We start from the raw sequence: 14,948 nt of genomic DNA, 5'->3' as shown, positions 1-14,948 counted from the left end.
GTAAAACTCCGTTCATTCTTTTCGGTGTGTGTAGTATTATCGAGTTCCACCAGCCCAAGTTTTCAACTTTGTTTGCGTCCTTTTTCTTACTTTCTTTGCGTCTTAATCGCTCGGTTGGCGCCATTCAGAATCCACGTAGTATTTTGCCTGCATGGAATTGTCTTCCGTGTAAGTTTTGACGATGCCGCGCCGTGGGCGAGAGGATATTCGGACCGAGCGCCACGGCCGCGCTGCAGCAGAGGGAAGATCCGTTCGGAATCGGCATCCTCTGCTCCCCACATGACTTGGCGTCTCTCGCGTCGCGCCAGGATTTCCAACAACTTCACATCCATACGCTATTTATTCCCCTCGCCCGTCGCCGGCCGGCCGGCCATCCACCAACGCCCGCCGGAGAAGAGGCAGAAGGTCCGCCGCAATCTCGGGTAGCCAGCCGTGCATAGCTAAGGTGCGCTCCCTACAATCTTACTGCATTAGTTTCTTCCAGCCGCAACCAAAGAAAGAAGGAAAATTGTTAGAGCTCACCAGATGAAGCGAAGAACTGACCGCGGCTATGTTCATCCATGTCTAACTCCGTCCTGCAGGCCTCACGGGTATAAGTCGACCGTACGCTGCTAAAGGAGGGGCAAGGCAAAAATGTGTGTCCAGAGGGGTAGAAAACCCCCAGGCATCTTGGATGGGCTATACGGCATACAGATTGCTCGTCGACTACCGCAGGCACAGAGCAAAGGCGAAGCCGTCCGGACCAGTTTCACCGATTCGCCAACTTGTGAACACCAAAATGGCGGTAGAACGGTCACACAACAACATCAAAGACTGCTGATACGGTGAGCTGCCATTAATCACGAGCAATGCGCTCAACACCAGACTAAGCTGATGCCATCCATCTGACACCCTGTGTTTGCAACAACTGCAGACGACTGTGGCAGCAACGGCCCTCATGCTTGAAGCCCATCCACTGTGGCATTACATGTATGGCTGCTTCCATTCCGTCTGCCCAGCAACCGGTGCCACAGTATCTTATTTGCCAAGTGAAGCTTCTTGCCTGACGGTTTTGTGTTTATCAGGTGACAAGCATGCTGGTGAAACTTTTGCAAATGTTGTCACCTCTCTACCCTTCATCGTCCTTGGACTGCAGACACCAAGGCAAGACATCTTCTGAGACAAGATGATTCTTTGTCTTTTTTATTTCTGAGTATGTATCTAATAAGAAAAGTCGGTGCCGCAGGAAGAACTTGAACGCTGCCATCTACGCCAACTCACTGGTTGGAGTAGGAATAGCTTCAGGCCTGTATCATTCTTCCCGAGGTGAGGTCAGAAAAATCCTGAGATGGGCCGACTATACTATGATTGCCACCACTACGCTGGTGAGTCATATTTTTGCACTGAAAGGCTGTTCAAATTATCAGAATCTGCACTCGTAGCAAACATATATGCTTTCTATGCAGTGTTTATCCAGGGCAGTCAGAAATGAGAACCCAGGACTACTGATGGCAGCATCAACGTTGCTGCTGCCGTTTCAGCCTTTCATGGTTTCAGCTGTCCACACCGGAATGATGGAGGCAAGTAATCCAAATGACCTGGCAGATTGTTCTGTCTAAAACAAACCAATTCAATGATCAACAAACTGGCTTGCTGAAAGAAAACTGCTGGATAAATCTAACTGTTTACATGGCATGGCAGGTTTCCTTCGCAAAGAGAGCATCAGTTGAACCAGAGCTCAGAACGGTACATAACCTGCACAAGATGTCATCTCTTTTGGGAGGTGCGCTGTTTATTGCCGACGATTACTTCCCAGAGACACCCTATATCCATGCTGCATGGCATCTTGCTGCTGCTATTGGCATTGGCACATGCAATAAGCTTCTCGGGTGACACTGGAACCAACCCTGCTGCTATCAACGAATAGTTGATTTCAGTTTATCCAGGAGGAGTTAGATTCAGCAACTATCAACTTGCCGATATAAAAAAACAGTGTACAGAATAGGTTACATAGAGGAGCATTGTTCAAATTGAGAACAGAAGACTGCTTTCGTATCTCTCAGAAAGATTTAGCAAGGAAAATGAGACGAACTAGGTAGCTTGTGCATGTAGTTCTGCTATGATTTTCAATTGGTGTTTAATTATTACTGTGACAGCAGGCTGGGCTGTCATGACACTTTTTCCTACAAAAATGAATTAAGATGGACAGAGAAGTTTACGCTTCAAAGACCTCATCATTACAACTATAATTTACGGAGCTATACATATTTCTAGCATTGTTATTAACTTATTATCTGGCAAGTAGCGCAAACAGAAGTTTAGAACCATTAATAGCAAGTCAAATGTATCATGTTCTAACCTCGACGCAGCGAAGATGGAAACTGATGCATAATTCCACAGTTGCACCAGAAGTCAAAAGAAAGTGTGTGGCAGACTGATCATTTTATCTTCTCTAGATCTGAACTTTTTTCTATTACTGTGTCAATATAAACGTCAATGCAAACACCGGATGGTTGAAACGTTGCAGTGCTCCCTTGAGTTCTGATAATTACTGAATTTAAATGTGGAACACAAAGCCCCAATGTTTCATGTGGAATTTTGTGAGTGAAACCAAACAATTTGTTGAGCTCATGCTACCAACATGCTGGTCTCGTTTTGATTCACCCAGCTCCCTCCAGCAGGCTTCCCGGCATGCAGTGCAGCCACTCTTTCCCTCACAATCCGAGCCTGCTCCCACTGACCAACACCCGCATACATGTTTGATAGGAGCACAAGGTGCCCAGCTGCTCGATCAGGCTGTAGCTCAGTCAATCTATCAATTACTTTGGCTGCAAGTTCAAGATTATCTTCCCTCTTGCATCCACTCAATAGTGCACCCCACACGGCCTCATTAGATTGCAATGGCATTGTCTCCGCGAGCTCGAGTGCTTCGTGCAATCGTCTGCTGCGGCAGAGCATGTCAACCATGCATCCATAGTGTTGTATCTCTGGGGCAATCCCATAAACTCTCTCCATGCTCTCAAAGTATTGCCGTCCATCGTCAACCTTCCCTGAATGGCTGCAAGCAGACAGCACAGCGAACAGCGTTGTGCCATCAGGACGTTCCTCCATCCTGTTAAACAATTCTAGAGCCTCCTCGGCACGACCATGGACGGCGAGCCCGGAAATCATTGTGGTCCATGAGACGGTACTCCGCCTCGGCATCTCGAGAAACATGCCGTGCGCGTCCTCCACAGCCCCACACTTCACATACATATGGATGAGGGCATTGTCTAGCGACACGCTCCTCTGCAAATGGCCTTCCTGGTCCACCCGTGCATGTATCCATCGCCCGAGACGCAGGTCCCCCAACTCGGCACACGCTGTCAGCAAGGCAACCATCGTCACCGAGTCATCCTTGACCCTTGCCTTCCTCATGCTCCAGAACAGATCAACCGCCTCCGCGGCCCTCCCAGCACCGGCACACCCAGCTATCACCGTCGTCCAGGCCACCGCGTCCCTCCCAGGCATCTCACCGAAGAAACGCAGAGCCGCATCCACCTCACGGCACCGCACGTAAGCAGAAAGCATGCAGTTCCACGCCGCCGCCGTCCTGTCGGGCATTTCGTCGAACACCTTCCTGGCATCCGCGAGCTGCCCGGCCGCGGCGTACATGTCAAGGAGGCTGGTCATGACGTGCGAGTTGGACAGCGCGAACCCGCCGGCGAGCGCGCTCGCGTGGAGGGCGGCCCCGTGGGGGGCCGCGCCCGCGCCCGCGCCGGAGAGGGCGGCGAAGAGCGTGGAGAAGGAGAAGGCGTTGGGGCGGAACCCGTGGAGGCCGACGAGGCGGGAGAAGAGGGAGAGGAGCTGGCGAGGCCGCGCGCGGGACGCCGCGGCGGCGCGGAGGAGGAGGTTGGCGAGGGTGGGGGGCTCGGGCGCGGGCGGGTGCTGCGGGGAGGACGAGGTCGAGGAGAGGAAGAGGGCCTCGGCGCGGGGGAGGTCGGCGGCGGCGGCGGCGAGGGAGATGAGCTTGGCGAGGAGGAAGCGCTTGCGGTGGAAGCCGTTGAGGAGGAGCTGCGCGTGGAGCTGGTCGAGCGCGCGGAGGGAGGTGGCGGTGCCCGGGTGGAGACCGCGGCGGCGGCGGGCGTGCTGCGCGAGGAGGTAGAGGCGCTGCTGCAGCGCGCGGGAGTAGGGGGTGTGAGGTGGCAGGTTGGGTGGGAGGGGCGGAGGATGACGAGGAGGACGAGGGGCTTCGCTAGCCATGGTTGGCTTTGGCTCCGCCTGTTCGTCTGGCTTGGTGTGTTTTTCTGCTTCTGCGCGGGAATGGTTTTCTGCCGCAGCTTCGATTTGCTTCTGATGAGGCGAAAATGGGTCGCGCGCGGTTTGCAGATCGCAGCTCAACTGGTGTTGCAGCGCCCCTCAAAAAAGAAAAATGGTGTTGCAGCGAAAAACCCTCGCTCTGGTGTTGTTGCAGAACAAGTGACTTTGTCATGGGTGTTTATTTCCAGGTAAAAACTTGTATTACTCAACCATCGTGACCATTACAATCTTCAAGTGCTAGCTCTAAAGAAGCTGAAGGACCTGACGTCCTGACATGAACCAAGTTATAAGTCATTGGTGTTAATTTCATATCTATCATAATCGTCTCAGCCTTATATTCAGCTTATTGATAATTTTGACATCGTTGCCTAGCGTCAATTTTAATAAAAATGGTTGTGTGCATCGTATTGATGAAGAGACTGGGGCCTTCAACCTCCTTTAAAAAAAATACTAGTGTTGCAACTTAAGCTTAGTGGTTGTTTGGATTAGGAGAATTAGTATAAGGTTTTCAAAAGATGAGTTTTACGAGAATTTTTGCGAAAACTGAATATAGTTTGTTTTCCTGTTAACATAATTTCATACAGTTCTTTATTTTGCTATCCAAACCATCCTCGACAGATGCCGTAAAATTAAAATGTTGTTTTGACAAAACAATGTTTGGTTACATCCATGAATAAGAGTACGATCTAGTGGATTAGCCGCTTGACCCTCGTTGTCCAGGAGCCACTCGAACCTTTGGCTCCTTCTCATGACGAACACAAGCAAGAGTTGAAGGCCAAAAAAAAATGAAGGTGCTTAATTAGAAAATGTATAGTCTTTGGCCCCTCCTCAGAGATTGATATATATTTGCCTATCGCCCCTCCAGCATTTCCTGCGCAGCTCCGTCACTACCTGCAAATAGCTCCTGCATCCTCTCAATCTCTAACCTCGTCGTTGCAACGAATTCGCCCTCTCGGCTCGATCGATGGGACGACGCCATCGTGGCACGAGATGGCAGCACATGCTTCCTGTGGGTATCATGTGTCCCATCAATGGTGACCACTCGTGGCCGTACTTTCCCAGGTGTAGCGTGTAGAAATTGTAGAATGCTAATATTTGTGTTGTATTGATCTAACCCTCGTACGAGGTATATATAGAAGTGCGATATGAGAGAGAGACTTGAAACAAGACAAGTAATACATGTTTAAACATACCCTATCTCTATCTCCTTATCTCTGTATTTAAACTCAATTATACTTCTAACCTCCCCCCTCAATCGCAGCGGGAGCGAAGTGAACAATTACGACTGAACTTGAAGTCTTGTGCTTTCGTCATCTTCTCTGTTGCGCCATCATCAACTGCGCCTCTAATGGGTCGGCACCTAGGGCAGTGATTGCATCCCCTTCTGGTGTCTTCCCTGTCTGTCCTCTATTCCCTCCTGCAGTCGCGGCGGGAGTGGCATGGACGCTAGTGACGACGTGGACACTGGTATCTAGAGTTGTTGCTGGTTAGTAGCTCAGACATAGCTTTGTATGTAGATGTTGAGGTAGCCGATGATCATGGTGATGTAGTCGTGGTCGCGGTAGTCATGGTTGATGGCGTAGTGGTCGTGGATGATGAAACCGCAAAAAGGCGATGGTACACTAAAATGCACTATGACGGAGTTGCATATGTGGGTGATGCACCTTACGGATGTCAGAGGATGTCATCGGCAATCAGTCCACCGGTTTTGCCAAGACCGAAGGAAGCCCACCTAGCGCACATCGGTTTTGCCTAGACCATGCCCGTGTAGAGGTCGTCACTATAGTGACGCCGTATCGATGCAGTCGTGCCGTCTTCATGTCCAATTCTCCTTTTTTAGTGCCTTGCTTAATTAGTTTGCATGATGGTATTGGCTTTACTATGTTACTTCCTGCAGGACATTTTTTTTGTGAAACCATGGGATTGTTTCAAGGTTAATTAGAAGAAAACCCGAAGAATACCAATACATGAGCACACTCGAACATGGGTACAACATGGGATAAGTCCACTCATGTTGGAAACACGGCAAACGCAACAAAAACATGACAACCAAACAAATATAAACAACTGGGAAACCTGCTCCAAAGTCCCCCACTGGCAGATAGACAAAACTTGCGCCTGCTGGAGCAAAAACCCTAGCCGCCTTTCGTTGGAGGAGAGACAAATGAATGAGAGGTTGCTGGCTAGAGATGAGAACATTTCTGGATTATTATTGCTCTAAAGAAGTGTAAACTATAACTATTTCAATGAGCTTATGTAAAAAAAATGCGGGGGCTTTTGCAATTTCTTTAACACACTAAAAGAAAAGAAGAAAATAATCTTGCAGAGTATTTCTTAATACGCGCTACAACTAGCAGGCCTAATGTCAAGAAGGAGTACAAGAGATCAAAGTGGAGAAGAAAATGATATGCTCATGGAAGTCATAGTGATTTTAGTCCTTTAAAACGTTGCACACATTGCGCCGATCCTAGCTTTTATTCGTAGCCGAGGTTTCAGTTCCATGTTGGCACGATCATGCTCATTCCATGCCATAAACGAAGGTATTTTATATCACATCTGATATATGTTTCCATGCCCAACTCTGTGCCTAGAGGGAGAAAGTTTGGGGTAGTAGTGTTGAAATGTTTTTTTTTGCGGGGGGCACGTCCTCGATGACAGTAGTGTTGAAATGTTGCAACATCTTGATTTAGTGGTATGTTTCTTCAAGTTTTTGTCGTAGGATTTGCAAGCATACGTGAAGATGTACAAAAATCCGCGCTCACCGCAAGTGATCGAGGAGTTGAGCTCTTTGGCAAGGATCGCAGGGAAGTCGAAGTTGGACCTTTCAGGATGTTTGCACACGATAATGTTAGCATATGATGCTTTGGGGCCAAGACAAAAGAGTCATTCGATATGGATGGTTTCTTTTCGGCGAGTGGTGGTCAGTTTGGTTGCACTTGAGCCTCGGCTAACTCCTTTGGACCTAGCTGCTCTGGTTTCTGGCTCTAACAATGTCCCTTGATGCTGCATTTTTCTTGTCCCTATCCCCAAGCTCTAGTGATTTGTTTTTTTTTTGTTTTCTTCCAATTTTCCCTGATAACCGAGAATGCTAGGTTTTTGGCGTAGGAATTTTTGGTGTCTTCTAAAACATTATATACTACATTGATTTGGTTGATGAATGAAATCATACGGAATTGGTGTATGAATGATTGGTACAAATATTTGCAATTGAACTTGAGGAAATTTACTCAAGGAAGCCGGGTACAAACTATACTAGAATACAGTCTATATATATGTACTGGAATTATACGCCTGGGCACAGTATGAGTTTGGAATTTGCTAGGCTATTTAGGGCTCTGTAGATTGATAAGTCTAAACGTTTAAATAGAAACCATATACTATTTAAACGTGGCATATATCTCACATATATGTGTTTAGGGATAAGAAGGAATTTGACTCGGTTATGATCGTGGTTGGTTAATTCGATTAGGAGTCTAACTGAATTCTATCTGGATACATATTTGAACATTCAGGAATATGAGTATAAATATGTCCCTATCCTCTAGCCTCAGATACGCATTGTGAGCTGCACCACGGACTTGGCGGAGGAACTAAAGGGTAGACAAATATACTCGTGCTATGTTATTTTTTCAACATTGGTATCAGAGTGACTGTAAAGAGTTTTGGCGGCCGTAAGAATATCTCTTTATTTGAGATAGGAAAAAGGACGTCAAACTATTGTATTTTCCTGGAAACAAACTTCCGCTGCGTACTCTTGCCATAGCCAGAACCAAGCCATGAAAATTGATTTGGCCAACACCACTCGCCCGATCTTGCGACGCCCAACCTTGCCGCCGTCCTCGCCGACCCCGCCGCGGTTGCCGTCTCGCTGTCCCCGCCGCGGTTGCCGCCTCGCCAATCCCGCCGTGGCCGTCGCCTCGCCGACCCCATCGTAGCTGTCGTCTCACTGTCCCTGCCGCGGCTGGCGTCATCAACCAGCCGGGACCTCTGACCTGCTGGAATCGCCGCTACTCCAAGTCCTCTTCCCAGGGAAGTCACCAAGCCACACGAGCTGCTGTTGGGTACTCGGAACCTGCAGGTTATGACCTTATTTGTTCCTGCTGCTGCTACAGATTGATTTCTGGAATTTTGCTACGGTAATCATCCTTCCCAATGGCTTCCAACAGTGTGTTTGTTGAGTTACTTAGATCTTGTAAATTGGATGGTTCAAATTTTACTGACTGGAAGAGGAAGATTATGTTTCTCCTAACTACTGAGAACATTGATTATATTATTACTCAATCTAAGCCTACCCAACCATCTAACGAGGCAGAATATGAGGAAAAGGAAAGCTATTGAGAGGAAATTACTCAGTGGACTAAAGACAAAAAAAAGGCTAGAGTGTTTATGCTTGGATCTATGACTGATTCTCTAGCCGGAGAATATGAACCAGAGGAATCAGCTCGCAAAATAATGAGGAGATTGGAAAAGGACTTTGGGGAAGTTTCACTTATCAAAGTTCTTAGCTTGGTGAATCAATTTTTGACTGCGAAGATGACAGAAACCACAGCAGTTAGTGCACATCTGAATAAATTATGTGTGTTAGTAGAGGAACTAAAGAATGCTGGATAGCCTTTCCCTGAAGAAGTTCAAGTTATGGTTGCTCTTAAATCTTTGCCAAACTCTTGGGAACAATTTAAAATATCCTTTTGTCATACTGAGCGTGTGCTAAACATGAGGACGCTAAGGCATCATCTACTCATGGAAGAAGACAGGAAGTCCACACAAGGGAAAGAGAGAAGGTCTCAACATGATGAACTACATCTTGGTGAGGACAAGTCTTCAAGCAAGAGGAATTGGCAAAAGAGGAAATATGGGACAGATTTGAGGGATAAAATAAATCAGAAGCGTGATAGGAATGGTTACAATGGAAGAAACTCAAATCAGATGGTTGACAAGAAGAAATTTAACTGCCATAATTGTGGTGAACAAGGACACTTCATATCTGAGTGCACTAAGAAGAGGAAGCCAGATGATAAGAAGTATAACAACAACCAGTCCAAGCATCAGGATAATAGAAGGGGAAATTCTTCACCTGATGGTATGTCACATGTTTTTCTATGTTCAGAGTCTCTATTTACAACTTCCTTGTCAAATAGTTGGGTGGTTGATTCTGGCTCCACCTCACACATTGCAAGAGATAGGAATTCTTTCTGTTCATTTGAACCAATACAAAAGGGAGCTAGATTTATTTATCTAGGAACAACATCAAAGGCAGATATACTAGGAATTGGGAACTATAATCTAAAACTCCCAAGTGGAGGAATATTACTCCTTAAGAATATTGTATTTGCTACACATATGAGGAAAAATCTCATATTGGTATCTAGACTAGAATCTGCAGGCTTTGATGTTAACTTTGGCAATGGGAAGGTTAAAATATTGCTAAAAGGAAAATCGATACAATCAGGGAACCGTGTAGAAGGCCTATATTATATTGAAGATATTTCCAATATTGATGCTATGGACAATTTAGTTGCTGAAAACCACTCCATTGTGAGGAATATAGCTGGAAATGACAATTGTTCCGAATCCTACCTATGGCATTTAAGTCTAGGACATATATCAAAGAACATGATTAAAAGATTGATTAGTTCTGGAATTTTGAATTCTAAATGGGAAGATTATGGAATTTGTGAAGCCTGCATGATGGGAAAAATGACTAGAGCTCCCTTTCCTAAAGCTGAAAGATCTAGTGAGCCCTTAGCCATAATTCATTCAGATATTTGTGGGGAAATGACAACACCCACGATAGGATAGAAGGTGTATTTTATCACATTCATGAAGGAAATATGCCCTGGAGGTAATAATAAAGTTATTATTTATTTCCTTATTTCATGATAAATGTTTATTATTCATGCTAGAATTGTATTAACCGGAAACTTAGTAAATGTGTGAATACATAGATAAAACATATTGTCCCTAGTATGCCTTTACTTGACTAGCTCATTAATCAAAGATGGTTATGTTTCCTAACCATAGACATGTGTTGTCATTTGATGAACGGGATCACATCATTAGGAGAATGATGTGATGGACATGACCCATCCGTTAGCTTAGCATTATGATCGTTATAGTTTCATTGCTACTGCTTTCTTCATGACTTATACAAGTTCCTCAGACTATGAGATTATGCAACTCCTGAATACCGGAGGAACACTTTGTGTGCTACCAAACATCACAACGTAAATGTGTGGTTATAAAGGTGCTCTACAGGTGTCTCCGAAGGTATTTGTTGGGTTGGCATAGATGGAGATTAGGAGTTGTCACTCCGGGTTTCGGAGAGGTATCTCTGGGCCCTCTCGGTAATACTCGTCACTATAAGCCTTGCAAGCATTGTGACTAATGAGTTAGTTGCAGGATGAAGTACTATAGAACGAGTAAAGAGACTTGCTGGTAACGAGATTGAACTAGATATTGAGATACCAACGATCAAATCTCGGGCAAGTATCATACCGATGACAAAGGGAACAACATATGTTGTTATGCGGTTTGACCGATAAAGATCTTCGTAGAATATGTAGGAACCAATATGAGCATCTAGGTTCTGCTATTGGTTATTGACCAGAAGTGAGTCTCGGTCATGTCTACATAGTTCTTGAACCCGTAGGGTCCGCACGCTTAACATTCGATAACGATTGGTATTATGAGTCTATGTGATATGATGTACCGAAGATTGTTCAGAGTCCCGGATGTGATCACGGACATGACGAGGAGTCTCGAAATGGTTGAGACATAAAGGATATATTGGACGACTATATTCGGACACCAGAAGTGTTCCGGATAAGTTTCGGATAAAACCGGAGTACCGGGGGTTACCGAACCCCCCCCCCCCCCAAAGGAAGCTATTGGGCCTCATGGGACTTAGTGGAGAAGAGAGAGGGCCGGCCAGGAGGTGGCGCGCGCCCCCTTGCCCTAGTCTGAATTGGACAAGGGGAAGGGGCGGCGCCCCCTTGTCCTTCCTTCTCTCCACCGACTCCTTCCACCTTCTCCTTGTTGGAATAGGAAAGGGGGAGGGGCAAACCATCTTGGAGTAGGATTGCCCCCCCTTGGCGCACCTCCTCCTCCCTCCCTCATTTATATACGGGGGCAGGGGGCACCCTAGAACACACAAGTTGATTGTTTAGCCATGTGTGGTGCCCCCCTCCATAGATTTCCACCTCGGTCATATCGTCGTAGTGCTTAGGCGAAGCCCTGCGCCGGTAACTTCATCATCACCGTCACCACACCGTCGTGCTGACGAAACTCTCCCTCGACCTCAGCTGGATCTAGAGTTCGTGGGACATCACCGAGCTGAACGTGTGCAGATCGCGGAGGTGTCGTACCTTCGGTGCTAGGATCGGTCAGATCATGAAGACGTATGACTACATCAACCGCGTTGTCATAACGCTTCTGCTTTTGGTCTACGAGGGTACCTAGACAACACTCTCCCCTCTCATTGCTATGCATCAGCTAGAGATAGATCTTGCGTGATCATAGGAATTTTTTTGAAATTACTGCGTTCCCCAACAGTGGCATCCCAGCCAGGTCTATGCGTAGATGTTACGAGTAGAACACAAAGAGTTGTGGGCGATAATAGTCATACCGCTTGCCAGTTGCCAGCATGTCATACTTTGATTCGGTGGTGTTGTCGGATGAAGCGGCTCAGACCGACATTACTAGTACGCTTATGCGAGACTAGTTCTACTGACGTGCTTTGCACACAGGTAGCTGGTGAGTGTCTGTTTCTCCAACTTTAGTTGAATCGAGTGTGGCTATGCCCGGTCCTTGTTGAAGGTTAAAACAACACACTTGAAGAAAAATCATTGTGGTTTTTATGCGTAGGTAAGAACGGTTCTTGCTAGAAGCCCATAGCAGCCACGTAAAACTTGCAACAACAAAGTAGAGGACATCTAACTTGTTTTTGCAGGGCTTGCTGTGATGTGATATGGTCAAGGCATGATGTGATATAATTTGTTGTATGAGATGATCATGTTTTGTAACAAAGTTATCGGCAACTGGCAGGAGCCATATGGTTGTCGCCTTATTGTATGCAATGCAATCGCCATATAATTGTTTTACTTTATCACTAAACGGTAGTGATAGTCATAGTAACAATAGTTGGCGAGACGACAACGATGCTATGATGGAGATCAAGGTGTCGCGGTGACGTTGGAGATCATGACGATGCTTCGGTGATGGAGATCATGAGCACAAGATGATGATGGCCATATCACGTCACATATTTTGATTGCATGTGATGTTTATCTTTTATGCATCTTATTTTTCTTAGAACGTCGGTAGCATTATAAGATGATCCCTTACTAAATTTCAAGGTATAAGTGTTCTCCCTGAGTATGCACCGTTGCTATAGTTCGTCGTGCCGAGACACCACGTGATGATCGGGTGTGATAAGCTCTACATTCACATATAATGGGTGCAAGCCAGTTTTGCACACGCAGAATACTCAGGTTAAACTTGACAAGCCTAGCATATGCAGATATGGCCTCGGAACACTGGAGACCGAAAGGTCGAGCGTGAATCATATAATAGATATGATCAACATAGAGATGTTCACCATTGAAAACTACTCCATCTCACGTGATGATCAGACCTGGATTAGTTGATATGGATCACGTGATCATTTAGATGACTAAAGGGATGTCTATCTAAGTGGGAGTTCTTAAGTAATATGATTAATTGAACTTTAATTTATCATGAACTTAGTCTAGATAGTATTTTGCAAATTATGTTGTAGATCAATAGCTCGCGTTATAGCTTCCCTATGTTTTCTTATATGTTCCTAGAGAAAACTAAGTTGAAAGATGATAGTAGCAATGATGCGGGCTAGGTCCATGATCTGAGGTGTATCCTCATTGCTGCACAGAAGAATTATGTCCTTGATGCACCGCTAGGTGACAGACCTATTGCAGGAGCAGATGCAGACGTTATGAACGTTTGGCTAGCTCAATATGATGACTACTTGATAGTTTTGTGCACCATGTTTTACAGCTTAGAATCGGGACTTCAAAAACGTTTTTGAAACGTCACGGAGCATATGAGATGTTCCAAGAGCTAAAATTGGTATTTCGGACTCATGCCGTGTCAAGAGGTATGAGACCTCTGATAAGTACTTTGCTTAAAAGATGGAGGAGAATTGCTCAACTAGTGAGCATGTACTCAGAATGTCTGGGTACTACAATCGCTTGAATCAAGTGGGAGTTAATCTTCCAGATAGGATAGTGATTGACAGAGTTCTCTAGTCACCATCACCAAGTTACTAGAACTTCGCGATGAACTATAGTACGCAAGGGAGGACGAAAATGATTCCCGAGCTCTTCGTGATGCTGAAATCGACGAAGGTAGAAATCAAGAAAAAGCATCAAATGATGATGATTAAACAAGACCACTAGCTTCAAGAAAAGGGAAAAGGGAAAGAAAGGGAACTTCAAATAGAATGGCAAGCAAGTTGTCACTCCCGTGAAGAAGCCCAAAGCTAAACCTAAGCCTGAAACTAAGTGCTTTTACTGCAAAGGAAATGGTCACTAGAAGCGGAACTACCCCCAAATAGTTGGTGGATAAGAAGGATGGCAAAGTGAACAAAGGTATATTTGATATATAGATTATTGATGCGTACTTTAGTAGTGTTCATAGTAACCCCTGTGTATTTGATACTTGTTCGATTGCTAAGATTAGTAACTCGAAACAGGAGTTACAGAATAAATAGAGACTAGTTAAGGATGAAGTGACGATGTATGTTGGAAGTGGTTCCAAGATTGATATGATCATCGTCGCACACTCCCTATACTTTCGAGATTAGTGTTGAACCTAAATAAATGTTATTTGGTGTTTGCGTTGAGCATGCATATGATTAGATCATGTTAATTGTAATACGGTTATTCATTTAAGACAGAGAATAATTGTTATTCTATTTTACATGAATAAAACCTTCTATGGTCATACACCCAATGTTAATGGTTTATTGAATCTCGATCGTGGTAATACACATATTCATAGTATTGATGCCAAAAGATGCAAAGTTGATAATGATAGTGCAACTTATTTGTGGCACTGCCGTTTGGGTCATATCGGTGTAAAGCGCATGAAGAAACTCCATGCTGATGGACTTTTGGAATCACTTTATTATGAATCATTTGATGCTTGCGAACCGTGCCTTATGGGAAAGATAACCAAAACTCCGTTCTTCAGAACAATGGAACGAGCTAGTGACTTATTGGAAATAATACATACTGATGTATGCGGTCCAATGAGTAGTGAGGCTCGTGGTGGGTATCGTTATTTTCTTACCTTCACAGATTATTTAAGTAGATATGGTTATATCTACTTAATGAAGCATAAGTTTGAAACATTTGGAAAGTTCAAAGAATTTTAGAGTGAAGTGGAAAATCATCGTAACAAGAAAATAAAGTTTCTACAATCTGATCGTGGAGGAGAATATTTGAGTTACGAGTTTGGTCTTTATTTGAAACAACATGGGATAGTTTCACAACTAACGCCACCTGGAACACCACAGCGAAATGGTGTGTTTGAACGTCGTAACCATACTTTATTGGATATGGTGCGATCTATGATGTCTCTTACTGATTTACCGCTATCGTTTTAGGGTTATGCTTTAGAGACGGCTACATTCA

General features: G+C 45.1%; 2 protein-coding genes across 2 annotated transcripts; one reads left to right on the top strand and one right to left on the bottom strand.

Annotated features, from left to right (window-relative positions):
• Window positions 1–47: 47 nt before the first annotated feature.
• On the top strand, window positions 48–2,206 carry LOC119309815. Its single transcript, XM_037585729.1, has 7 exons — window positions 48–445; window positions 582–824; window positions 914–969; window positions 1,065–1,143; window positions 1,226–1,364; window positions 1,446–1,559; window positions 1,681–2,206. The coding sequence occupies exons 2-7, from the start codon at window positions 634–636 to the stop codon at window positions 1,870–1,872; spliced, it is 771 nt and encodes a 256-aa protein (XP_037441626.1). The 5' UTR covers window positions 48–445; window positions 582–633; the 3' UTR covers window positions 1,873–2,206.
• On the bottom strand, window positions 1,778–4,234 carry LOC119309814 (pentatricopeptide repeat-containing protein At5g56310-like). The gene is made up of 2 exons (XM_037585728.1): window positions 2,339–4,234; window positions 1,778–1,889 (listed from the first exon to the last, which is right to left on the bottom strand). Exon 1 carries the CDS (start codon window positions 4,219–4,221, stop codon window positions 2,608–2,610), a length of 1,614 nt encoding a protein of 537 aa, XP_037441625.1. The 5' UTR covers window positions 4,222–4,234; the 3' UTR covers window positions 1,778–1,889; window positions 2,339–2,607.
• Window positions 4,235–14,948: the final 10,714 nt, after the last annotated feature.

Source organism: Triticum dicoccoides, chromosome 5B (assembly GCF_002162155.2).
Source record: "Triticum dicoccoides isolate Atlit2015 ecotype Zavitan chromosome 5B, WEW_v2.0, whole genome shotgun sequence".
Lineage (NCBI taxonomy): Eukaryota > Viridiplantae > Streptophyta > Magnoliopsida > Poales > Poaceae > Triticum > Triticum dicoccoides.
Note: the sequence above shows the minus strand (reverse complement) of the source record. Positions and strands in the feature narration are given on the sequence as shown.

Bases quoted from the DNA above. Each gene is read 5' to 3' on its own strand.
- LOC119309815 (XM_037585729.1), top strand. From the start codon at position 634: ATGTGTGTCCAGAGGGGTAGAAAACCCCCAGGCATCTTGGATGGGCTA. The intron at 970-1,064 runs GTATGGCTGCTT...TGTGTTTATCAG, and splicing joins CATCCACTGTGGCATTACAT to GTGACAAGCATGCTGGTGAA. The intron at 1,144-1,225 runs GCAAGACATCTT...TCGGTGCCGCAG, and splicing joins CTTGGACTGCAGACACCAAG to GAAGAACTTGAACGCTGCCA.
- LOC119309814 (XM_037585728.1), bottom strand. From the start codon at position 4,221: ATGGCTAGCGAAGCCCCTCGTCCTCCTCGTCATCCTCCGCCCCTCCCA.